General features: G+C 46.1%; 3 protein-coding genes across 11 annotated transcripts in view; 2 read left to right on the top strand and 1 right to left on the bottom strand.

The window, feature by feature from the left end:
• LOC130389658 (serine/threonine-protein kinase WNK1-like) overlaps window positions 1-9,697 on the top strand; it is a 29,661-nt gene extending 19,964 nt beyond the window's left edge. For 5 of the 6 annotated variants that reach the window (XM_056599535.1, XM_056599534.1, XM_056599536.1 and 2 more), the window contains 12 exons: window positions 98-211; window positions 320-365; window positions 998-1,144; window positions 1,400-2,346; window positions 2,432-2,506; window positions 2,604-2,723; window positions 2,910-3,216; window positions 3,738-3,918; window positions 4,012-4,205; window positions 5,001-5,138; window positions 5,267-5,484; window positions 5,599-9,697. In XM_056599535.1, the coding sequence (XP_056455510.1) occupies window positions 98-211; window positions 320-365; window positions 998-1,144; window positions 1,400-2,346; window positions 2,432-2,506; window positions 2,604-2,723; window positions 2,910-3,216; window positions 3,738-3,918; window positions 4,012-4,205; window positions 5,001-5,138; window positions 5,267-5,484; window positions 5,599-5,961 (2,850 nt within the window). In that variant the 3' untranslated portion in view covers window positions 5,962-9,697. The remainder of the gene's footprint in view (window positions 1-97; window positions 212-319; window positions 366-997; window positions 1,145-1,399; window positions 2,347-2,431; window positions 2,507-2,603; window positions 2,724-2,909; window positions 3,217-3,737; window positions 3,919-4,011; window positions 4,206-5,000; window positions 5,139-5,266; window positions 5,485-5,598) is intronic. The other variant, XR_008896584.1, reaches the window with a different exon arrangement.
• On the bottom strand, window positions 8,027-16,658 carry rad52 (RAD52 homolog, DNA repair protein). Of its 3 annotated transcripts, none has more exons than XM_056599602.1 (12): window positions 16,507-16,658; window positions 12,465-12,551; window positions 12,100-12,176; window positions 11,500-11,601; window positions 11,310-11,403; window positions 11,134-11,201; window positions 10,910-11,028; window positions 10,544-10,619; window positions 10,206-10,465; window positions 9,724-9,923; window positions 9,186-9,437; window positions 8,027-9,107 (listed from the first exon to the last, which is right to left on the bottom strand). In XM_056599602.1, exons 2-12 carry the CDS (start codon window positions 12,469-12,471, stop codon window positions 9,046-9,048), a joined length of 1,317 nt encoding a protein of 438 aa, XP_056455577.1. In that variant the 5' UTR covers window positions 12,472-12,551; window positions 16,507-16,658; the 3' UTR covers window positions 8,027-9,045. The 3 variants fall into 3 exon arrangements, with proteins under 3 accessions (XP_056455577.1, XP_056455579.1, XP_056455576.1); XM_056599604.1 differs by lacking the exon at window positions 16,507-16,658 and adding an exon at window positions 12,682-12,697; XM_056599601.1 differs by lacking the exons at window positions 12,465-12,551; window positions 16,507-16,658 and adding an exon at window positions 12,268-12,455.
• prr5a (proline rich 5a (renal)) lies at window positions 16,599-24,449 on the top strand. Of its 2 annotated transcripts, none has more exons than XM_056599616.1 (11): window positions 16,599-16,997; window positions 18,194-18,321; window positions 19,715-19,843; window positions 20,034-20,114; window positions 20,557-20,605; window positions 20,979-21,036; window positions 21,133-21,224; window positions 21,674-21,814; window positions 21,981-22,116; window positions 22,714-22,983; window positions 23,302-24,449. In XM_056599616.1, the coding sequence occupies exons 2-11, from the start codon at window positions 18,194-18,196 to the stop codon at window positions 23,595-23,597; spliced, it is 1,380 nt and encodes a 459-aa protein (XP_056455591.1). In that variant the 5' UTR covers window positions 16,599-16,997; the 3' UTR covers window positions 23,598-24,449. The 2 variants fall into 2 exon arrangements, with proteins under 2 accessions (XP_056455591.1, XP_056455590.1); XM_056599615.1 differs by having other exon boundaries at window positions 21,674-21,835.
• Window positions 24,450-24,471: the final 22 nt, after the last annotated feature.

Raw genomic sequence — 24,471 nt, 5'->3', positions numbered from 1 at the left:
CCGATATCGGACATATCAATATCATTATTGCAATTTATATTTTTGGTGAAACTATGGCCGTTGTATCAAGGCGTCCCTAATAAAGAGCTGTCATTAGGTCGAGAGTGAATTCATCCTTGAGAGCGAGCTGGAGTCCTTCATCGAGCAGATCCGGGAGGTCATAGAGATGGCAGACGAGAAGGGAGAGGGCATAAAGGACTGCTTCAACCAGGTACGTTCCTAAACATCGCATTTCTGTTCCAACGTTAAAACCGTCATAGCAGCACTGTGTAGATGTTTCTCCATGCTGGTCTTCATCCACACTTCCTCCTTCCCACAGATGAATGATCTACAGCAGCAGCCTCAGTCCACACCACTGGTTTCAGGTAGAAACACGCTCACACACACCTCCCCTCTTGGGTTACGATAAAAAGGCCACAATTTGTAACATACAGAACTTGGGATACATTTACCTTAGGCATAGGGAGAGAACTAATGAAGGACAGACATTTTGTGTGTGTGTTAAATAAAACCTAATGTACAAAAAATACATGGGGACAAATTACTTGTAGTAATAATAATTTAAATAAAGTAATCATTAAAAGTTAACCTATAAGGCCTAAAAAATAAAATTGTTTGGTTCCGGTTTCCGACCGACCCTGTCAATTTATGTGCGACCCAAATTATTTTATGAAAAAAAAAAGTTTTTATTTTTTTGATGGAAACTATAGTTACGTTTTGGTACAGCACCTCTTCATTCTGTACAAGGAAGGGCGAATGTTCTCGTTTTTAAATGAAAACAACCTACCTATCATTGGCTGCCGCTGGAAAAAATAAAATAAAATAAATTCCCTACCTACCCATGACCTCAACTGACAACCAACAGGAACCAAACTTTTTTTTTTTTTAGGCCTAAGCAGAAGTACTGATCTAGACACCCAGCAGTCTCCTCCAGGTTTAGCCCATGTGCCTCCCATCGTGCTCAGCTTTAAGACCTTGTGTTCCACCCTGTCCTCAGGAATATCCCCCAGCACGGCGTCCCAGGTGGTCCACTCCGCGGGTCGCAAGTTCATCGTCAGCCCCGTGCCAGAGTCCCGTCTCAGAGAGCAGTTCTTTGGACCCTCGTCTGGCCTTGCCTCCTCCTTCGGAGAGAAGCGGGATCAAGGTAACCCTGATCAGTGGGACTACTTTCTATAGGTTAACGTTGACACACTTGACTTGATCAGTGGACTACTTTCTAAAGGTTAACGTTGACACACTTGACTTGATCAGTGGGAATCCTTTCTTAAGGTTAACGTTGACACACTTGAGTTGCGTTAGTTGCTACTTCACTGTCTCTTTAGTGAGGTCCTTTTACAGCTCCACATTGCTCTAAAATAAAATCACTAATACATGATTTCTGCTGTTGCTCTCCTGCCAGCTGCTCCTGGGAGTATCGGCCTGTCTCTGTCTGCGCCGTCTGGCAGCCTTCAGCAGGCCTTCAGTGAGCTGAGGCTGGCCCACGGGGGGCCACACCGCCACCACCGTCCTGCTGCCGAGCCAGACCCCAGCTCAGGGTCCTCCAGCCACCACACTGAGCCCCCCTCCACCACCAACCCCGCGCCCCTGGAGGCTCCGGCCCCCAGCAGCTCCCTGCCTGCTGAGACCACTGCTTCTCCTCCCGCCTCAACTGGAAGGGCTTCTCCCAACCCGGTCCCAGTTCAAACCCGTTCCCCTACTGCATCCGCCATTCATGCCCTTCCATCTGCGTCTGCCCAGCCCTCCCAACCACCGCCCCCCTCCCAGCCCGCTCCCGCTGTCACCATCCCTCCCCCTTCCTCCACGACTTCTCCCCCATCTGGTTACCAGTCCACCCCGCCCCAGCCCCAGCAAGCCTCCCTCCCCCAAGGGCCCGTCTCCCAGCTGGGCAGCACAGCTGCCTCTGCACCCTCTGCGGCTGGCAGTACCCTCGGCACTGTAGAGGGGGTGTCAGAGCAGCAGCAGCCTGCTACTATTGCTCCTGCATCCATTCCCCCCTCTCAGACCCTCCAGTCTGGCACGCTGCCCGGCCAGGGCCAGCCCCAACCTGCAGAGCTGGAAGGGGCCGATGCCAAGGCCCCTGGGGTGGATGACATTCAAGCCCTGGATAAGAAACTGCGCTCTCTCTTCAAAGACCCGAGCTCGGCCGCCAGCTCCTCGGTGGACGCCGCATTCAGTACGGGCACTTCCTCTCCTCCCACCGGCACCACGTCACCTCCGCCCGGGGCTGCCCTGGTGCCCCCCTCCAACCTGCCCCTGAGCTCTGGATCCCAGGCTGCCCTGGGCCCCACCTCCACCCCAGGACAGGGCCAGCATGCCCACACCCCTCCCACCAAGCCCAGAGCACAGGTGAGCTCAGTGGTTTATTCAGAGAAATCTTCTGTTCATGCTTTGCATTCACTCTAATAAGTGCTTTTGTTCGTTCTTTTATTAGACCCTTCCTACGGGATTCGATCAAACTGTTACTCCTCCCTCTGAGTTTGTACCTCCGTTCCCCGGGCCGGCACAGGTTGGGCCCCTATTGCGTCTTAAATAAATACATATATATATATAAGTATCATAAGGTAATGTGGCTGTTGAACTGACTGTGCCTTGGTGTTTCCCAGTCCCAGCTGCCCCTGGTTAACCTGGAGGCCCAGTTGAGGAGGGCTCTGAGCCCTGAGATGTTTCCAGAAGGAAACCCGGCTCCGGGCCCCCAGTGCGAGTACACAGTGGGACCTGGCCAGGTATGAAAACTCTTGTCATCGCAACACTACACTTGTGTTCCAGTAGAAATGGTTGGGGAGAGTTAAAGTCTGTAGCCCTATGACAATATTCTCGTAATACTGGCTATGTAATAACGTACTATTTTAGTATATTTCGTTCCTTTTAAACTGCGTTCCAGTAATCGCTCATCTCGTGTTGTCCTCCAGCTCAGCGACGTTCCAGAAGCTTCCATCACGGTCTCCTCTTCCTCGGTGACTCCATCCTCTACCTCCTGCTCCTCCTCCTCCTCTTCCTCCCTGTCCAGTCCAGAGAACACGGTGCACGGCTCCTCTCCCCTGTCCCGGGGCGTCCAGAGAGGGGACTGTACGGACCGGGGCTCCTGTCGGGCTGCAGACCCGTCCCGCCTCTCCTCCACCTCAACCACCACCACCACCGTGGGCCGCTTCCAGGTGTCCAGCACCCTTGTGCAGCCCCCCGCTGCCAGCTCCAAAGTGGGCCGCTTCTCGGTCACAGGTGGGTGGGTTTAACATCAGGGGAAAGAAGGGGAATGAACCAAGGCGCATCCTTAGAAGAGAACGTAGAATCTAAGCTGATGGTTTGGGGGGTCTGCACGTCACTACTCGATTGAGAAAACCTGTCACCGTGCACTCTTGTGCGCACGGTGACTTGTTAGCCTGGATGTCACTTAAGTCCTATGTGGAAGAAGTCTGGGTTTCAGAGCCCATCTCGCTCCAATCCGGTACGGTGACGGCAGAGCTTAAATGTAATGTAAATTGACCAATGAGAATCTGGTCGTACAAAAGTGTTAAGTGTTGATTTACACTTAGTGTAAAGGGAACGATTTAAAGGCCAAAATGTACGTCCAAATGTACGTCCATACCTAACACACGTGCCGTGCATGTGTAATTTAATGTGTTTGTACAAAATTGTATGCATTTAAAAACAAATCTGGTCGTCTAAAAGCAACCAATTGACCAGAAGGTCTTCGCCCTAGCTGACACAATGTCTGTAATGTATTTTTGTTGCGACCCCAGTGACCCCAGCCTCCACGGACGGCCCCCAGCCCTCATGTGGGCCCGGCGTGCAGAACGGTCCCTCGTCAGAGACCCCCTACCCCGGGAACTCGTGTACGCACTACGTCAGCAGTGACGACGAGGACCACGAAGACCCAGAGGACGAGGGCTTCAAGAAGGAGGTCAACCGGCTCAGAGAGAAGTGAGTCACTCCTCAACTCTGAGCGCTCTGTAATACTGCATTCAAACATACTCCAAAAAGAGATTCTAACCCCACTCCCTTCTCCTGTGTCAGACACATGCTTGAGATCCAGGTGTTAAATTCTCGCCAGAAGGAGGAGATCGACGCCCTGTTCACCCGCTTGGGGAAGCCCCTCCCCTCGGCCTCCCTGTCCCCCGCCGTGGCCATCGCTGGAGGCCGACGCAGGCCCAAGAGCAAAGGTCACAAGTCTGCTCGTAACAGCGGGCAGCCCAGCCCCGTGCACGCAGGTAGGGCTGCTGGGTCCTGTGACTAATCTGTACTGGTGGCAACACCAGTGTTCAATCTATAAGGACTGGCCTCGGACGCTCTTTTGTAGCCAGTGTAGAACTGGGCCCGTAGTGACCAGGCCCTTCAAAGCCAGTGTAGAACTGGGCCCGTGGTGACCAGGCCCTTCAAAGCCAGTGTAGAACTGGGCCTGTGGTGATCAAGCCCTTCATAGCCAGTGTAGAACTGGCCCGTGGTTATCAAGCTATAGGTGTCCAGCTTCCCGGACACCTATAGCTTGATCCGTCGCAGCAGCAATCTATTTAATGTCTGCGTCCGAATGAGGGATAGGATTCCCGGACACCTACAGTATATCGCTACAGTTTGTGGCGCATTTCATATCCAACAGCTCTCATAACATTCATTCCAAACAATGTACTAAAAAAAGTCTCACAAATATGCTGTGGGTCATAATCATGGGGATAACACGCCCTCCTCCTTCCCAGAACTCTCAGCCAAGAACTTTTAAACCTGCTTGAATTCAAGCTGAAACAGTGTGTTCAATGGCTCTTTAAATAACGCTACACATTCACCTTTCTCCCATTCATCACTCACTCCTTATTCAGTTCCACTGGAGCAATGGTTTAAAATCCTCATTGGCCTCATGTTTCCCCTAGACGACTGAATCACGCTGGTTTGATGTTTTAGAAAGGCGTGCCATCCATCGAAGAGCGTTTGTTCTGATCCCACCTTGTTAAAGCCTGCCCCATGGTTTCTCATGCAGCTCCATTCTATATCATGATCCCGTTTGTCTCCAGGAGCTCCAGCATCCGCCCACAGTCCCCAGAAGCCCCCGTACCCTCCTGCCTCGGGGGGTTCTGAGAGGCCTGGCAAAGAGCCGCCGCACCAGCTCAAGTACTCCCCGTCCATGCCGAGCCTAAGCCCCCATTCCACAGGTACCCATCGCCCTGTCGCTCAACCCTGGCTGCTCCTTACCACTGACACTCCTCCATGTTCCTGTGGGTCATAAGAGGAATTCATTGTGTCGGTCCAGCCCCTTCACCGGTCTTGTGTCTGTCCTCAGGAGCGAGTGGGACCAGTTCTGACAGCGGATCAAACCACCACCCGAAGTCATGTCACTCCCACCACCCGTCTGCTGGACCTGGCCTCGCCCCAACGGCCCAGAAGTCCAAGGGCACTTTCACAGACGACCTGCACCAGCTGGTGGACAACTGGGCCAGAGACGCCATCATCCTCTCTCAGTGCAAGAGGGGCCCAAAGCCCGGGACCACGGGCCTCGACGTAAGCCCCCAGTCCCGCCTCCCACCTCCAGAACCGCTCACGTTCCACTGCTCATATAATCCACCGCTGTGACGTAATAATCCCTCAAATGTAATGTCATTGCTCTCATCGCAGATAATGCTGCCGCCGGCCAACATGGGCCGCAAGTTCTCAGCTCCGGGTCACCTCTGCCCCACGCTCCCTGCCCCCTCCTCCACGCACATTAATCCGGCCATTCCCTCGGGGCCACGCAAGGGCTCCCTGGGCCCCGCGGCCCAGGGCTTCGGCTACCCCTCGGCCCCCTACAGTGGCGCTCAGTGGGCGGGCCCCACGGCCCCCTGCCAGGGCAGCATGCTGAACCCCAGCCCAGCGCTGGCTCAGTACCAGCCCCCCGCCGCTGCGCCGCCGTCCCTGCAGCAAGGCTACACCATGGGACCCGCAGCCGCACCACAGAAACCCGTCAACCCCGCCGGAGCCTCCAATCTGAGGCCCACATAGCCCTGCCTCAGCCCCAATCTGACTGAGATCTGGGGCAGGACAGCCAGTCCAGCGGCCGTAAGATAAGAACCACCGTGTGGGTGTTGGTAAGCTGGTTGAGATATGAATTGTTTTTTATTTAAATTTTATTCTTTCTTTAGTATTGGTGGTGGCCTGCCAGCCAGAGGGATTTCTTTCTGGCAGTTGGAGGGGAGTGCAATATTCACATACAGTACAGCAGTCTCACACACACACGCACACGCACACAAACGCACACAAACGCACATTTCATTGGCTGTGGAAAGAGAGGAATCTGCATTTTAATTGATTCAGACTTGGACTGGACTCTGGCATAACCAACAGCAGCCAAAGATGTAAATTGAATGGTCCTGATTCAAGCCGATCTATTCATGTCAAAACAGGCAGCAGTGGGTGGGGGGGGTATAGGGAGTCCGGTATACATCAAAGCCCTAAGCTTAACTAGGGGGACTCCAGAGAGTGGGACACCTGTAACATGTAATGTCCCGGACTTGACTGGAAATGTACTGGTTTGAGGGCGCTTCTGAAAGGCGGGTTTGGGCTCTCTAGGCGAACCAGCTGGAGAGGATGAATGTAGAAGCAAGTGGTCGGGATGACTCAGTTGAGTAATGGTCAGCGGAGGAATGTCTCTGGTATGTTTTTAAAAGGAGAAAATGTCAGGTGGTGGATGAAGAGAAGGCGATGAGGGAGAGCGATGACTTTGATAAGTGCCACTAAAAGAGGGTGTCACTTGAGAGCACCAGGCCTTAGCCTAAGGAAAGACCTTGTACATAAATGTTTCTTCACTGGGTTTGAACTCCCTTGTTTAGGATGTTTGTCTTTGTGAGAAAGTCGGGTGTCTTCTGTGCTTAGGTTTGTCACTCTGTGCGTCCATCCATATGCATTAGATTCACACCATTCATGCTCATGGTGGAGCGTCCTTTGGGTTCCTCTCCCGGGGTCTGGCTTTGAGTGACGTTAGCGGGGTAGTGATGACTCAAGTGGCTGCAGGTGCGTTGGCGAGCAGATCTCCAAGGAGACGGTTTCACCGGGATACTCTTGATCCCTGGTATCAGAACATGGATGTTAATCTCGCCATCTCCCCCCAAATGACAATACTCTAGGGTTGTCACTCTTAATCTCACACTCTGTCACGCTGGTGTCCGTTTTTTTTACATGTATATTTAATGAGACGAACAAGGTGTTCTTTATGGACCTGTATTCAGCCATCAGATTTTGATGTTGTTTCACTGTAATTATTATTAAAGGTTGTTAAACAACATGTAGTTAAAGGAATATAAAAGTGCAATTGCAGGGTTGTCATTATTGGTATCCTACATAACATGGGAGGTACCCTGCGTTTTATTAAGCTCTTATCTTTGACCGGCCCTTTTCTACTATATTGTGTACATAAATATATAAATATATATGATTAACGTGAGGTAAGTGGTTCCATGTAACGCTGTCATCATAGAGCCGTTATGAACTGACTACGACCTGGCCCCGCCATGCATACACACTCATCCCCGAGTAACCTGCAGAACATTAGTGCCTTGTGTCCTTCACAATAAGTCCCACATCCACCCAGGCCTGAGCAAGCTATAGAGTAATAATGTAGCTTTCACGGTACTGCAGAAAAAATACTCAAGGTTATAACGCATACTACAACAATTCATGTTTATATGGCTGATTAAAATGATACCATATTGTTGTTAAAGGTTTTAGAGGTTTGGAGCAACTGAGGACCGTAGTCCATAACAACAAGCACATGTATTTGGGAACTTTTGGGAAATCCTCCGATGTCTTTTCTTTTTTTGTGTTTTTGGCTATGTATCAGTGACAACATTCATAGCCATTACATTATCTTCATAGCCGTGGTGATCAGTGAAGCCCTATGGTAACACGGTTGAGCTTCTGTTCTCCTGCTACATGAGTGCCATTTAGTCTTTATTGTGAACCTTTCCCTTCCCTATAGATTGGACTATTATTTTAACTTCTCTAGAGAAAATACAAGTTGCTGCAATGCAGAATATGCAATGGTTAAAGTTTTATAGGGACTGAGGATAACGGAAAACATTTGCATGTTATTGAGGGGTGTTATTGACCTCCATCTTTTTTGATAATGGAATACAGCGATCTCATGTATTGATTTCCTCCTCTCATTTGTACGAACACACAAAGCGCTGAACTGATTTTCTTTTAGCGATTGACCAGTCGCGAGCACAGCATATTAAATTATTGGTCAGTATGAATCTTGCATGCTAGATCCTTTGGGTTTCATTCTACAGACAACCAACTCACAACTTAACCACTGTACAGCACCTTACTAATGTGTTACACAGCTACTGTCGATATTACAGAAAATACTCAATACATGTTCCAAAACTTGTTCAGAAGCATCCTGTTGTGCTCTTTATATCGGTCCCCCTCTTTGCTATCTTCCTGTGACTCAGTGTTCTCTGGATTTGTGTATGTTTTTCACATTGTACAAAATGTACAAATAAAAATGTAAAGCTCCTGACTTTTTTTTTTTGGGTTCAAAGATTGACTTGATGTCAAGTGTCCAATTTGGTTTTATCACGGGAATCATAATCTTGTAATGGACCAATTACTATCGGGGCATTATGCCATTGAGCTCAAGCCCTGCTGTGCATTGAGCTCCTTGTTCTAGATCTTCCAGGAAGTATTTTTTATAAGGTCTCGTCGACAAAAGCAGCATAGCCATTTAAAACCAGTTCAGCATACTATTAGGCAACCAGCCTCGTCTACACACCGCATCAATAATCCTGTGTTCGATAGTGTAGGACAATGTTGGTGTCACACTAAATATGGACCTTGACGTCACTAAACAATTAAACCCTCCACCTGTAGAATGGAAATGGTTGAAGAGGGACTGCTATGCAACTTACGTGATAAGCAACGTTTTATTTTACCTGGTTTACAGAAACACCAAGCATGAAGAAATACATATCAATCAACAAAAGAAATAACAATAGAAATGCATTGTTCACATTAACAAATAAATATAAAATAATTGTAAAAAAATTTAAAACAATGAAAAGGAACATTCATTTGTTTTGTATTAGTTCATGTGTCCAGTTTCCGTTTTTTCATGTATTGCCCTTGTCTGTATGGGCTGAACCCCTGGCCTGCCAATGAGAATACCAAATTAGACACATTAATTACATAAAACACACAAACATACACAAATACACAACCTGGCATACCCTGGGGGTGATTGGGATGTCCGTTTCCATACTGGGGGACGTCTTGCCCGGGGGCTTGGTGGCAGTATGTCGGACCGCCCTGCGGGGGATCTACATCTCGGGGCCTTCCAGGACTTTTGGGTTCCCTCTGAGGGGTCATACTGCGCGTCTGCATCTGGTGGTTTCCGGGTGGGGTGGGCCTCAGGCCCCCCTCTGCGGAGCCGTTCAGCTCCTCGATCCCCTCCAGGGTGAAGTTCCAGAGCTCTGGGTCATCTGGTGACAAGGGAGAATTACTCACTGGTGATATCTGGGTGCACAGTCTAGTATCTTGAGCCCTCTGGTGGTGGCTACAAGGCTCTCTACATGCTAAATACTCATCCCTGATGCAGGTCCCTTTATGAACCCTAGAGGTGCTATGACCAAATATGGCTGCTTTTTCAAAAGGGCTTACAGGACCTGGAAAGTCGCCAAACTGAAATCTCAGAATTCTTAGGCATCTCAGAATTCCAAGGCAATTTATCCGTACATGCAGAATGATTAATAATCAAGTAGACATTACCTTCTTGAGGAGGTTTCTGACCAATGCTGGTCTGGATATGTTCAGATTTGAATTTAGATTTCTCGTGCTTCGGTGTTTGTTTCCTGGCTTCCATCTCCTTTCTGAACTTTTGCTGGAGTTGCTGCTGCTTGAGCTTTCTCAGCTGCTTTGGGTCTGTCTGTCCTTCAGAGACTCCATCATCCGAAGGCTCTAAAAGAGGACTGCAGGAAACAGGACGTCATAGCCAGTAGATAGAGTAGATAGAATAAAAAAACATCATGAAATCAAATATCTATACTCTTGAAATAACAGTACAATAACACCTTTCCATGTTTTTATGAAATACATATAATACATTGTTAATCTTTTTTAAATGCTATCTTCTTGGGTGATAGTTGAATCAGCGGTCTCCAGTTCGAGTGCAGGCTTATCTAAACAAATGTATTATTATCTCATGAGAACTGTAAGGAAAGACGCCTGGCCTGTATGATAGAGAACCTTACCCATCAATGTTTTCCTTCTTGTCCAGCTGATCTGGCTGTAGTTTGGAACCAATACTAGGGGAGGGAAAGAGTACGGTTTGGACTTCGGTTGCACGGCTCCGGCCTTCCGAACGGTTCTGGTGGCCGGTTCTGAGCTCCAATGGGTTTCGTGAGGATCCGGTCATGTTGTTGTCGTGGGCCAAGCTGGACAAACGAGCTTTCTCTATCATAGGCTCACCGTCTGTGCGCTTGGTTTGGGCGGGGTCTAGAGGAGGGGTGGGCTGTAGAGGGTTGAGAAGGGGGGAAAGATTCAGCCTCCAAACAACAGATTAAGCGACCATTGTAGGAACATGCATTACCTGTTTGGGGATCTTGTTGATAGCTATCAGGTATTCCTTATTGTGGATACAGTTACCCAGGGCGTTGCCAAAACATCTGAAACAACCACAGTAAGCCCAATATCAGAACATTATCAAATTGATGATTTACTGATGTTGGAATCCTCAGTAAATACCATAATAAATAATATTGACTTGTGAATGAAAAATTGGTAATTGTAGCAGACATATGAAAGATGATTTCCTCCACCAGCCCTGCCATCAAATCCACACTACTAATGATATTATGCGACTAGATGCAACACAACACTAGGCGGCATTACACCACGTTACACTACGCTTAGCTATTCTACACACAATGCTAGACAAGCTATGCTACTGCCATACTTGAGTGCTCTCTTCATTCCATCCGTGACGGCCTCCTTCCTGGCCTTCTCCAGCGACAAAGCCTTCGACTTGAGCCCCTCGCTCACGCCATAGCCCACATCCTCATGGAAGGACCCGTCCTGGGAGACAAAACACTCACTTAGACCCAGCAAGGCATTTCACCAGAGAAACACGATGAATGGTTGAAAAAGGGTTCGAAAAAAAAATTAATAATAATCGCAAACCTTTAACTGGACCTTGATGAAAGCGCTGACGCCGACGTAGAACTTTCCATTAACAAGGTCTACGAAATCTGTGGAGACAACCAAACACAGCACTCATTATGATACGATACACTTAATTAATCCCAGAGGCAACCAACCAAAGCAGTGTCACAGAAGGGCGGCGACCCCATGCCTACCAACGTTCTGCTGTGAGATGGAGTGAGACCAGCCGTTGTAGCCAAACATCTCGTTAGCCAGGCTGATCACACGATGGCCCTCCACGTAACACACCTGTGGAACACAATGACACAGAGTACTGTATTCTGGCTGCAGGAAACCGAGGAACTATTGCTATATAACTATCCATAACAGAGATCAGAGCCCTACCTTCTGGCCCCCTCCAGCCATCCTGGTACTGATGTACTCTGGCCCCAGCTTCTGCCGCAATGCATTCTGTACTGCCAGGTATTCCTCTGCTGTGAATTTGTACTGTAAAAAAATGTAAATCCATAATTGCTACTAGATCAAATGAACATAATTGATACTGTACACATTGTTTGAAAAAAACATCCATTCCCCAGCCCCTCTGGTCACCCAATAAAATAGTGTCCAGGATTTTTTCATTTATTGACATGCATTAAAACTACTACTAATCATTACATTACTATGCTGAAAGTCGTACTATTCCTGTTGACTGCAAACAAAATACACAGGATAGATTCATTCATATATCATTGTACATGTCATTGCATTGCTTTCATAAGTCAATTTGACTGACGCTTGCACACAAGATCTATGGCAACAAAATCTCAAGGAACTGGATGGGGTTTACCTTCTTTATCAAGAACACTGTTAAGGCTAGTTCCAGGTAGCTTGGCTTTGGCAATAGCATGCTACGACCAAACATAAGTTACATAGTAACGTTACAGTTTTACATAGAGCTATACCCGACAATAAGATTCGATGTTATTCAAGATATATTCCTACCTGTCCAAAACACTTCGTTGTCTGGGGGGTCTTCTCGCCCTCAACATCATGGTGCATGTTGTTCTTCCTGTCTTCACCTAATGCGATACACCGCGTCAGTGTTCAGTTACATTGTTACACTTCATGTCACATTGATATTGTTAGTGATATTGTATAAAACCGCCTTACAATGTAATGAGTAATACGGTAATACTGAGTGGCGTTGAGCTTGATGCAAATAGTTTGTAATAATGAATTGTATCGAATGCAATACAACGCAATTTACGCCGCGGAAAGACCAGCAAACACTACACCAAAATTCGATCATAAAAAGTACTTTGTCAATCAGTTTAAATGAAATGTGAGTCCTAGCTGAAGATACTTACAAACCATGAGCTGCAAACCGAACTTCCCGCTCTGCCGGACGGGGTAAAGCCAGTCTAGTTTTGGGCCGCTTCAATACAGCTACACCACTGAAACATCGGATTTTACATGACTGTACACACAATGTATTGTAAATATATAAGATGTAATGTTTTTGATCTATGTGCAATCTACAGTCTAGGGCCTATTAACGATTTATTTGGGATAGAAAACACTAACCAATGTCAGACTAACTTTATTGTGGATTGTGGATCACGGATAGGCTACTCCTGCTTTTGTTTTGAAAAGTAACGTCAGGCTGCAGGCATATATTCAATTTGACATTAAAACACATTTCGGAAATAGAGCTGTGATTCTTTTTGCATGGCAGTTCATAATGGTAAGCTCGAGGGAATAAATCGTGCTGGCTGTATTCAACTTTTATTTTAAGATAATATAAAATAATTAAGGATCTTATGTGGTGGTCCTTTAAACAGTGCACGAGTCTAATTGATGGTGTTGGTCTGCATTTGTTGATATTCTAAACATGAATTATGCACTTCTTCACTGTTGCTACGAAGTATACCCAAAAATATTCCTACGTGAAAATAGGCCTTGTGGTCAGCGCATGCGCAAATTCACACCACTCTAACCGCTGCAGTGACGAAGTCACGCCCCTTCCGGTAGAGCCCACGGGACCTATTGGTGCGTTCGAGTATTCTCTGAGAACCGACTCGGATGTCGGATCTGATGCCACGCCCACACTTCAAGCGTTTTATTATTTCGCTCGGTCGTTGGACGAAAACATGGACACCACCCGGAAAGCTGTTGTCGCGGTAGCATTGGCAGAGGACCAGGCGATCCAATATAAGTAGGCTATAGGCCATAGTCAAGTCAAGTCAACTTTATTTATATAGCACATTTAAAACAACGGTAGTTGACCAAAGTGCTGTACACAAATACAATATATTTGTGTACATAGGCAGAGATACGGACGCAGTAAGGTATTGCAGTAATACGAGTGATTGAAATTACCATTTAAACCACCAAAGTGGTCCAAGCACAATGAAAACAGTTCATACTTCAAGTCACAATGGGCGCAGCCATCTTGAATTCTGTCTCGGAATTTCGCTCGGTCACAACTGAGTTCAACCAAGATGGCGAGATCGCCGTCCGAGGAAAAGGGGCGTGTTTGTGCGTGTCGCTAGGCAACGTCCTCGGACCTCCGAGAGGATGGATATTAAAACGCACCAAGACCGAAATATGAATGGGTGTCAATGGAGAGAAAATAATTATCTTCTGGTCCCAGTCTTTATATGCCCCAGATTACACATATGTTGTTTGTGGATTTAAATGATAATTTTTCATGGCAAGAGTTTGACCGTTTATTGTGCAATTGTTCAATTAAAGGCTGCAGAGAAAACGGAATGAGAAAGACTTCACAGCTCGTATGTGACGTCCCGCTCCCTGCGACTGGCCTTGGACAAGACCGACAATCTCCCCATCGGCATAACTGAAACTCTCGACATGCCTCAACTTATAATGGTTTTCACCTCTTTCGATGCTTTTATCCTCCCCTTGGAAAAAAGGGTGGAGCAGAGAGATTGCCACGTCTGTACCGGAGTTCCAAGTGCGGGTGGTGACGTATATCATTCGCGTCGAGAACAGCGAAGAGCTGTACACAGAGCGACACAGAGCAGCCTCACACAAAACCTAACATTATCAAACTTCTTCACTTTTTTTTTTTTTTTTCTTTGCATGAAAAATTATAATTTAAATCCGGAAACAGCATATGTGTATCCAGGGCATATAAAGACTGGGACCAGAAAATAATTATTTTCTCTCCATTGACACCCATTCATATTTTTCGATCTCATAGGTCCCATGAGCTCTACCGGAAGGGGCGTGACTTCGCCACTCGGCGAAGTCACGCCCTTTCTGGTAGAGCCCATGCCCTCGATTACACATATGTTGTTTGTGGATTTAAATGATAATTTTTCATGCAAAGAAAACTAAAAAATGTCGTGAAGAAGTTTGATAATTTTAGGTTTTATGTGAGGCCGCTTTGTGAACTACAGCTCTTCGCTGCTCTCGACGCATATGATATACGTCACCACACCCGCACTTGGAACTCGGCACAGAGATGGCACATAGAGATGGCACATAACTAAAACTCTCCACATGCCCCGACTTATAGTCGTTTTCACCTCTTTCTATGCTTTTATCCTCGCCTTGAAAAAAACTGGTGAAGTGGAGCAGAGAGATCGCCATCTCTGTGCCGAGTTCCAAGAGCGGGTGTGGTGACGTATATCATATGCGTCGAGAGCAGCGAAGAGCTGTAGTTCACAAAGCGGCCTCACATAAAACCTAAAATTATCAAACTTCTTCACGAACATTTTTAGTTTTCTTTGCATGAAAAATTATCATTTAAATCCACAAACAACATATGTGTAATCCAGGGCATATAAAGACTGGGACCAGAAAATAATTATTTTCTCTCCATTGACACCCATTCATATTTTTCGATCTCATAGGTCCCGTGAGCTCTACCGGAAGGGGCGTGACTTCACCACGCCCTTTCCGGTAAAACTAAAAATGTTCGTGAAGAAGTTTGATAATTTTAGGTTTTATGTGAGGCCGCTTTGTGAACTACAGCTCTTCGCTGCTCTCGACGCATATGATATACGTCACCACACGCACACTTGGAACTCGGCACAGAGATGGCAATCTCTCTCTGCTCCACTTCACCACTTTTTTTCAAGGCGAGGATAAAAGCAGAAAAGTAGAAAGAGGTGAAAACCACTATAAGTCGGGGCACGTGCAGAGTTTCAGTTAGGCCGATGGGAAGATTGTCGGTCTTCTCCACGCCAGTCGCAGGGAGCGTGACGTCACATACGAGCCGTGTATTCTTTCTCGTTGTGTTTTCTCTACAGCCTTTATCTGAACAATTGCGCAATAAACGGTCGAACTCTTTGCATGAAAAATTATCCTTTAAATCCACAAACAACATATGTGTAATCCAGGGCATATAAAGACTGGGACCAGAAAATAATTATTTTCTCTCCATTGACACCCATTCATATTTTTCAATCTCATAGGTCCCATGAGCTCTACCGGAAGGGGCGTGACTTCGCCACTCTATTCACAGCTACCACATACTCAATATTTATAAAAAGAAAAAAAAACACCCTTGCTGTTATAGTAGGGTCTATGGAATTTATGTATTTATATTTGAAACATGAATATAACTGGGATCCCCTGCAGGGGCTTTTGAGTTAAATCTGAGGCACATGATTAGGCCTACAGTATTAACAAATTGTTTTAATCCTTTATATGGGGAATTCTTATCTTGGAAGTAAAATAACTATTCAAATAGATTTGAATACTTCTGCCAATCAAAGCCTTGTTATGTGTGTATTTGCATCATATTCGGTTATATATAACCGAATATGATGCAAATGCACTCTTAAGGCTATGAAATGTTATTATGTATATATATATGTGGTAGTACTTTATAATAAGGATACATAAGTTAATCATAAATTAAGATAAGTGAATGCAGTAATAATTATTAACTCACGATTAGTTAACTAGTTGGTCTGTAATAATTGACCAATGGTGTTTTCATGTGTAATGGTCTGTAATAATTGACCAATGGTGTTTTCATGTTTTCTTAATGTTGTTTATCTGAACTAAGGTAATGGTGTTCATTTTAACTACAGTATATGTTTTATGTTATTATTATTTAATAACATACAATATTAAATAATAGCATTGCCATGAGGTTAGGGTGATAGGGTTAGGGTTAACACAAACGGAATAACCAAAACCCCTAATGCTATATACTACCGCTTATAACTGCATTACTGTTAATAAATGGTAAATTAATGTCCCCTTATCGCAATATATTACCATATATAAATATGTGTGTGTGTGTGTGTGTGTGTGTGTGTGTGTGTGTGTGTGTGTGTGTGTGTGTGTGTGTGTGTGTGTGTGTGTGTGTGTGTGTGTGTGTGTGTGTGTGTGTGTGTGTGTGTGTGTACTATAAGCTATCGATAGGCTTACATCTTCTTATGACACATCCATCCATGCTCGATGCAGGGCGTGTTCGCTATATAAACCAAGACCCATTTTTTTCTTTGTGTCTGTTCCCCAAATATTGCACAAAATTATATCCGTCATAAGGTTGATCTTTTCGTCTCGTTGCATGATCGGTCTCGTCTACCGCACCTCGCAACGTCTTTCTGGCCAAATTTCCCTATGCGCGTGCACTTGTTTTCGTAGACTCAAACGCATTCGGCGCCGTCCGCGCAGGTTCTCGTCTGTACTCAAAACAACATGGGGGCGAGCATGCGGTGCATGCTTCATGAATGACTACAACACAACCGTCTAGGTCGCTGGCGCATCCTTCAAAACGGAACCCTGAATTATCCCAGATTAAACATGGAAAACTATTACGGACGCGATAGAAGAGTCTAGCCTCTATTTAGCCAAGAAGAAATTGCGACACTAAAAGACGTTCATTTGATCCCATCTGGAAAAACAGGATACCCACGGTAAGGAGACGATTGTCTAGTCGCACAGACCATATGGATGAGGCAACTTTGTGTCCAATGTAAATATTTCCTATCTATGTGTGACCTCCACGTAGCGCTATCTCTAACCGCCTTGATTTAGACACTCCACCTTTATTTTAGCCAATGTGTTTTATATAGTCATCTTGCCATTCTTCTTGGGGCACACATGTAGGAAAACCTCCACGTACGCAAGACTGGCTGGAGTCTACGTTACGCACCATGCACTGTTCCTCTGTTGACCCTGTTTCACATCTCATGAAACCAATCAAAACATTGCGAAAAACAGTTGGGTGTTGATTTTCATCACAACAATGCAGATGAACGTGTTGTATGGCTATCGATCTGTGGATCACCAAAGGAAAGGACAAAGCAAATTGTGCGTAGCATGACTGGCAGACTGTATTTCGCTCTCTGTTTATCCGTCTCGCCCCCTTTCACTACACACACACACACACACACGCACCGACCTCGCGCGCGTGCGTGTGTGTGTATCGGGGCGCGCATGGGTGTGTGTACATGAGGGAGAGATAACCAGATGTTATTTTCTACTACTGCTCTTTAGTTGCCAGAAAGGAAGTGTCATCTTACTTCTGCCTTTGCAAACAGGATGTAAATAACTTTTGATGATTGGCCGATGTTTTTGGTCTTTTGTCTGGAAAAGGGTGGAAAGCCAAGCCAGACGGTTGTTCTAGTCAATGGCCAGCTGATGGTGCCTTTCTACGTCGCTATGGTTAAACTATATCACACAGCATTTCATCCGGCTACCTAGACTTTTTCAGTTTTTCTCTGTTGTAACATGTCAACAGGATTGTGCTGAAAAGAAACATAAATACTGATTGCGCAACAGGGAAAAACAATGGGCCGACTTCCCTAATGTCGAAATAACAGTTGATAAAAGACAGGTCAGAAAGGGTAGGGCCTATTTTTTGGTTGCTTAAGCAACCAAAAAGAGCTTTATGCTATACAAATCACATAAACCTAATTTTAATATTATTTTTATATTCAATATTTTCGTAATAGGCCTACATTGAGAGAGCAAATCACACAATATAATCTATACCCATTCATTTAAGAGGGCCTCTGTGCGACATGCAGTTATATGTCCACGTCCAATGTGTTGATCAGGGCAGAACTCCTCTATTCCTAATTCTATAATCCTATTCCTTATTTGACAGATGCTAGATGGACTACGTCGGAGGAATGGCTCGCGCCCCTCCCCCCGACCCCTGTCACTCAATTTCACAACCTTCTCTGGCCCGCCCTCCAGCCCTGACATGGACAACAGCTATCATCCTATCAGGAGGTAAGGATTAGCCCCGATGATTAACATTTTAAACAAAGGCAATTTGAGATTAGAAGGGACTATTCATTCGTAGCGCAATTGTATTAGGGTATTTCTTGTTGTTCTATGTGTCTGGGTAATATATAAGTTGTTTATTATCACCCAAAAACACTCAATATTATACATTATAGATAGATCTTAGCATGGCAAACGAAATATGCATTCACATTTTTACACTGGGCCTAATTGGTGTCGCAAGAGGGTTTGTGAATGGCTGGCTTGCATGTGTGGGTGCTTAATTAGTCCATTGTTTATTGTGTATTGGCAGACATGGTGTTCTGTCTCCTTTGGGACAGAACACCTTACATTTGATCAATGCTCAGAAATGTATTTTTGTTCTCCTGACCCCTGCTGTTCTCACGCACATCGATTTCTACATCTGCCCACATTATATCATAATCTACTTTATATTAGCCTCACTTATTGTTCCAAACTTTAATAGAAGCAACACAGATGGAGGATTCAGTGAGTCATGTTTGCCGGGGAAAAATTAAAAGTGGATGAATGAATGAACTCATTCAAGTGGAAAACGGAATGTCTTTGGTTGGACAGTGTGTTTGTGGCTGCGGTGGTGAGCAGTAGTGAAGCAGGAAGGGCTTGCACAGTGTGTCTCCTGCTTTCCTGTCCCTGTGTGTTGTTAAAGAGCCAGCTGACTTCCTGCTCATTTAGCCTAGCTCTGTGCATGTGACCAGCCCAATGCAGGCCAGCATCCGTCCTCCCACCCCTCCCCTCCTCTCACATCTGTGCTGCATGTTGACATTCTCCCCTGTCAATGGCCTTATTGTATTAAGAGGGGGAGAGATGGGGGCGATGGGGGGGCAGGGCGGGGGAGGAAGTGAATGCGGCATCACTGGATATTGTTTGCTCTGTTGTTATTGCCTATTGTTCGGCCTTCTTCTGAGGGCCGGTAGGGGACACTGAGGTCCAACGCTGGGCTTGGCTCCGCCCATCACTCTTTCAGCACTGGGTCCCTCTCCTATACCATGAATCCCTGTCCTACTTCTGTATCTCTCTCTCTCTCTCTCTCTCTCTCTCTCTCTCTCTCTCTCTCTCTCTCTCTCTCTCTCTCTCTCTCTCTCTCTCTCTCTCTCTCTCTTTCTCTTTCTCTTTCTCTCTCTCTTTCTCACACTCTCTCCTATGCTTTCTTACTCTTCCTCCCTTTTTTGGAAACACACACACACACGCAGCCCCACGATGCCTTTGTTCTCTTCTTTCCCTCTGGCTATGGTCTTGGGTTTCTCTTCTGTGTCAGCTGCCATCTAACCTGACCTCCTTCACTCGGGCCCAACACTTGTATATTTATATATATTTTGCGTGTGTGTGTCTCTCTCTCCCTTCCTCTTTCGGCCATGAGGACTCTGCACAGGTTGAAGTTAATGAGCTCGCCCAGTCTGAGTGAGCTGGGGAAGAGTGACAAGTGTGTCTCGGAGGAGAGAGGAGGGGAGAAGCAGAAGAAGGGGGGAGCCAATGCCACCTGGAACAGGTAAGCACTCTGCAGAGACGAACAAGCAACGGCCTTTACCTGACAAGACATAGTAGCCGAGTTATCCGTTCACTTTCAGTATGAACGGGAAGATAACACGGAGCATTCATAAGAACCAACCCACATGCATCTGGTATACATCGTCGGTGTATATATATATATGGGTTTTCTTCTATTGTTGCCAACACAGTATTCACAATGCGGTCATAGCAGTCTTCCAGAAGAAAGGTCTGGCAGATAATGACCTCTACATCCTTAACGAAGGTGTCCGGTAAGACGCACACACACAAGCCTGCACAATGCACACACACACACACACACACACACACACACACACACACACACACACACACACACACAAACACACACAGAATATATTTATAATAATATATTTTTGTTGCAGGAACTTGTTTTCGTGTGTGATGTATGTTTAGGGAAATATTGAATCATGTGCTTGTCCCACACAGGATAATGTAGACACACCCTCTGAAACCCCTTTGAAGGGTTTTTGTTTTTCTCTCTGGGATATGGGCACAACAAATGAGATATCCCATACATGTTTGACTAGAATAGCTGTTAGTTGAAGCTTGTCCTTTCTCAGACGCCTGTTATTCTTCATTCTCCATACGTGTTGCAGTGCGGCTCCTCTAACAATGAGCTGTCATGTCATGAAGTCACTTAGTGAAGCCGTTCCCTCTGATTCCTCCTCTCAGGCATCTGCTGAAGACAGAGCTGGGCTCCTTTTTCACTGAGTACCTCCACGTAAGAACCTTTAACACCATCTTGATTGATTGTTACTATAAGTATAAACAATGAGGGTATTATTTGGCATCCACTCAGTTGCAATGGAACACTGTAAAGAACAGTAAAATGCTGCTCTGAAACATCACATGGGTCATACAAACATGTAGCATGAGCATATCGACACTTTTCTCCTCACTAAACCTCTTTCTCTTCATTTACGATGAAGTGAAGAATTATTGAAGTTGGCATATATAGATGTATATATGTTGAGTTGTGCACTTTAAGCATGCACACTATACGGCAACATTAACCTAATAAACCCAGACAGAAGCCAATGATGTAATTTCTCTGAGTTTTTAATTAAATAATTTCTATCCTCTGTGCCTTACAGAATCAACTCCTTACAAAGGGCATGGTAATTCTTCGGGACAAGATAAGGTTCTATGAAGGTATATCGAGCAGAAAGAAATAATTTAAGTAAACAAAACCTTCAACACGCTGCATTTTCTTATTTCGTATTCATATTTAGCATTTAATTGGTTCAGGTCAAAAGTTACTGGACTCCCTGGCCGAGACATGGGACTTCTTCTTCTGTGATGTTCTGTCAATGCTGCAGGCCATCTTCCACCCAGTGCAGGTAGAAACACCTTCCTCCTCCCTCCCTCCCTCCCTCCCTCCCCCATAGTCTTCACCCCACTCATCCCCCTGTTGTGATCACATCCCTCTCTCCAATCTCTATCGCATTCACCTTCCACCTCACCTCCCTGTCGTGTTCCCCTCCCTCACCCTTTCCCGAGTTCATCCCAGGAGGTTTCACTCTGCATCATTATCTCTTTATGGACGGATCTAGACAGTTGTGTTGTCTATCTGCGTGTTCTGTTGCATGTCCGTGTGTTCTATTGTCTGTCTGTGTGATATGTTGTCTGTCCATGTGTTCTGTTATTTCTTGTATTCAGTTGTCTGACCATGCCTTCTGATGTTTCTTCTTGTATTCTGTTGTCTGTCCATGTGTTCTGTTGTCTGTCCATGTGTTCTGTTGTCTGTCCATGTGTTCTGCTGTCCGTCCATCTATCCATCTGTATCCAGGGTAAGGAGCCTTCCGTGAGACAGCTGGCCCTGCTCCAGTTCCGCAACACCATCGTCCTCAGTGTGAAGCTGGACGACGCGCTGTCCCGGCCGCGGGCGCGTGTCCCGCCCTCCATCACACAGATGCTGCTAATTCTGCAGGTAGCCACCCTTGCTCCATTGGTAATCATCTTCCTATCGATCATAGCTCCACCCCGACATCTACCACAATCACCATGACTGACTGGGATGACCTAGCGTCGGCCCATGGCCTAACGCACGCACACAGGTACTGTACATCACTGTGCTCTCTCTGATCCACCCGCAGGGGGTGCATGAGCAACGGGTGGCCAGTGAGGACTACATGAGGCTGGAGTCTCTAGTGCAGAAGGTAGTGTCTCCTTACCTGGGCACCCACGGACTCTACTCTGGGGATGGGAGCGAGGCCCAGTGCTGTGTTCTGGGTGAGTGGGAGAGGTCGAGGGTGTTGGAGACACCTGTTGGCAACAAAATCGCTGCCGTTTTGATGTACAGATCTATATCTCAGAAGGCAATCTGATCTTTTGTTCTCCATTTAGAAATGAATTAGTGAATTAGGTCAGTGAGGAAGGGAAAAAAAGATAATTAATAGAAAAAATACATTGTGCTTTTACAAGACACCCAACATGCATAGTAAGTGTTGGGGATATCACACCTCATCCTATGCTAGTGTGTGGAACAGCTTTAGGTGTGTAGCAGCCTGTGTGTACACCCCACACTGCCTATCCCAGTGGAGAGGTGAGGAATGAAACTATCCAATGAGAGACCAGGTGAGAGACCAGGAGATGACTTGGGGCCCATGTTGGTACAAGCACCTGTTTGGGAAGGGCCAGGACACCAGAGTTAGCACTTCCACTCTTGCCACTGGATATTTTGTGTATCAAGGGAGTCAGGAACGCTCATAATATCTCATCCCCTCAGTCGTAGGCATTGGGTTATTACCTAGACCATAGGACTGAGAACCTCTACTGGCCCTTCAATCATTCCCCCCTCCCCTGTCTTGCGGTGATTGTTTACCACAGAGAAACGCCTTCAATGGTCCTGGCCCAAACCAGTGGACCAACTGTCGAAAAATCCAGTTGTGAGATCAAAGAGCTACAACATTCCCCTTCTGCTCACCCCGGTGGCTGAGTACGACCCGGATGCTGGTTCTGTTGGCAGCGGCGGCATTCGGCGACATTCTGCCTGTGAGATCACATCCTGCCTGGATGAACAAGGGGCAGCCTATGGCAGCATAGCGGCTGGGTCCAACATGTCCACCAACAGGCTGTCTGTGGGATCTCAGTATAACGGTAGGGGTCGGACGTCCTAATGGCAAAAGACTTACAGCACTAAAGCAATATCAATATGACTCTATGTGCCATTATTCAGGGTTTCCCTGATCGTTCCCCTTCAGATTTGTGAGATGTATTGGATTTTTCCTCTTAATCAAACAAGCACACCATAGTAATCTCAAGTGTACTGTACGAAAACGTTATCAACTTTTAGATGCTTGTATTCACCTCGACCTCCCTAAGGATTTCCCTCCGGAGTGGTAAAGCACTCTGGACCTGAATGACTTGAACGTTCCCGGTGCACTTAGTTCTCCCACTGTGTGACGACCCCCACAGGGCTGCTGCACGCCGGCTCCAGCGCGGTGGAGCTGTCCCTCTGCCACCCGTCCTCCTGCATCCACCCGCTTCGCTCGGCAGGGCTCCTCCACGGCACCCCGGCCACCACCACGCTCAGCGACCTCCGCAGGGCCGCCTCCCCCAGCCCCACCAGCGGCACGTCCAGCCCCGAGACCGTCATCGGCGGTGCGGTGGACTCCGAGGACTCCACCACCTCAGAAGGCATCTTCATCGATTTCACGCCCAAGGGACCAGAGTCAGAGGGGTACGGTCAGGACAGACAGAGCACCGTCTAGACATGAAGGGAGCCGGGGGAGCAGGGTACGGAGAGAGAAACAACCCTCTCGGGTGAACCTGAGGGACGCCGACAGGGGGGCCGGCATAATAGTCCCGGATGACAAATTACATGGATTGCTTCCACGGGGTGTCATCCAAATGGTCCCTTAATCAAATCGCATCCCTCCTACATTTATTCCTGTCTTGATATTGGGGTTTGGAATTTGGTCACTTGGAAATGGGTACACATTTTTTTGACTGCTTTTAGAAACTATTCCATTGTGTAAGCAGATTTCCTGGCCAAGGGCACTGCTCTTTTTCTGAGTTTTATATGGAAGTAAAAGCTATGTTCTTTTGATCTGATCTGCCTTGTAGGATTCTATTGACCATTTTGCTAACTTGAAATTTGCAAGCATTTTTTCATTTTGCTTAGAAATTTTGAGAGGTTTGTGTGCTCTTAGCTTATTTGTGTCTGACACAAATGTTGACTGGTTTGAACTTTAATAACGCATAAGTTATTGCTGTAAGCATAATACATTTGAAGACATCTCTTAATCCGGCATTCTATAATAGACAATTGAGGAATGATTGTTTATTGTTTACACATTTGATTGTTGTCTCAAACACTGTATTTTGTGGCACCAGTAACTTGTAAATAAAAATCTTTTGTGTTATTTTTAGAATGACTAGATGTTGTGAAGTAAGTTTATAAATTAATATGAATAACCATTTTGATAAAGGCTGTTAACCTAAGCTTTTTGCAATGATGTTTTACCTCAAAGGTTTTGTACTTTTTTTGATAGTCTGTGATATCTAGGATGTTTTATCCAAGATTGTTATTTCTATACATTTGTTATACTAGTACAGTACATAAAAATTTACATTAAATCATCC

This window comes from Gadus chalcogrammus, chromosome 9 (assembly GCF_026213295.1).
Source record: "Gadus chalcogrammus isolate NIFS_2021 chromosome 9, NIFS_Gcha_1.0, whole genome shotgun sequence".
Classification (NCBI taxonomy): Eukaryota; Metazoa; Chordata; class Actinopteri; order Gadiformes; family Gadidae; genus Gadus; species Gadus chalcogrammus.
This window is presented reverse-complemented; position numbering and strand designations above follow the sequence as displayed.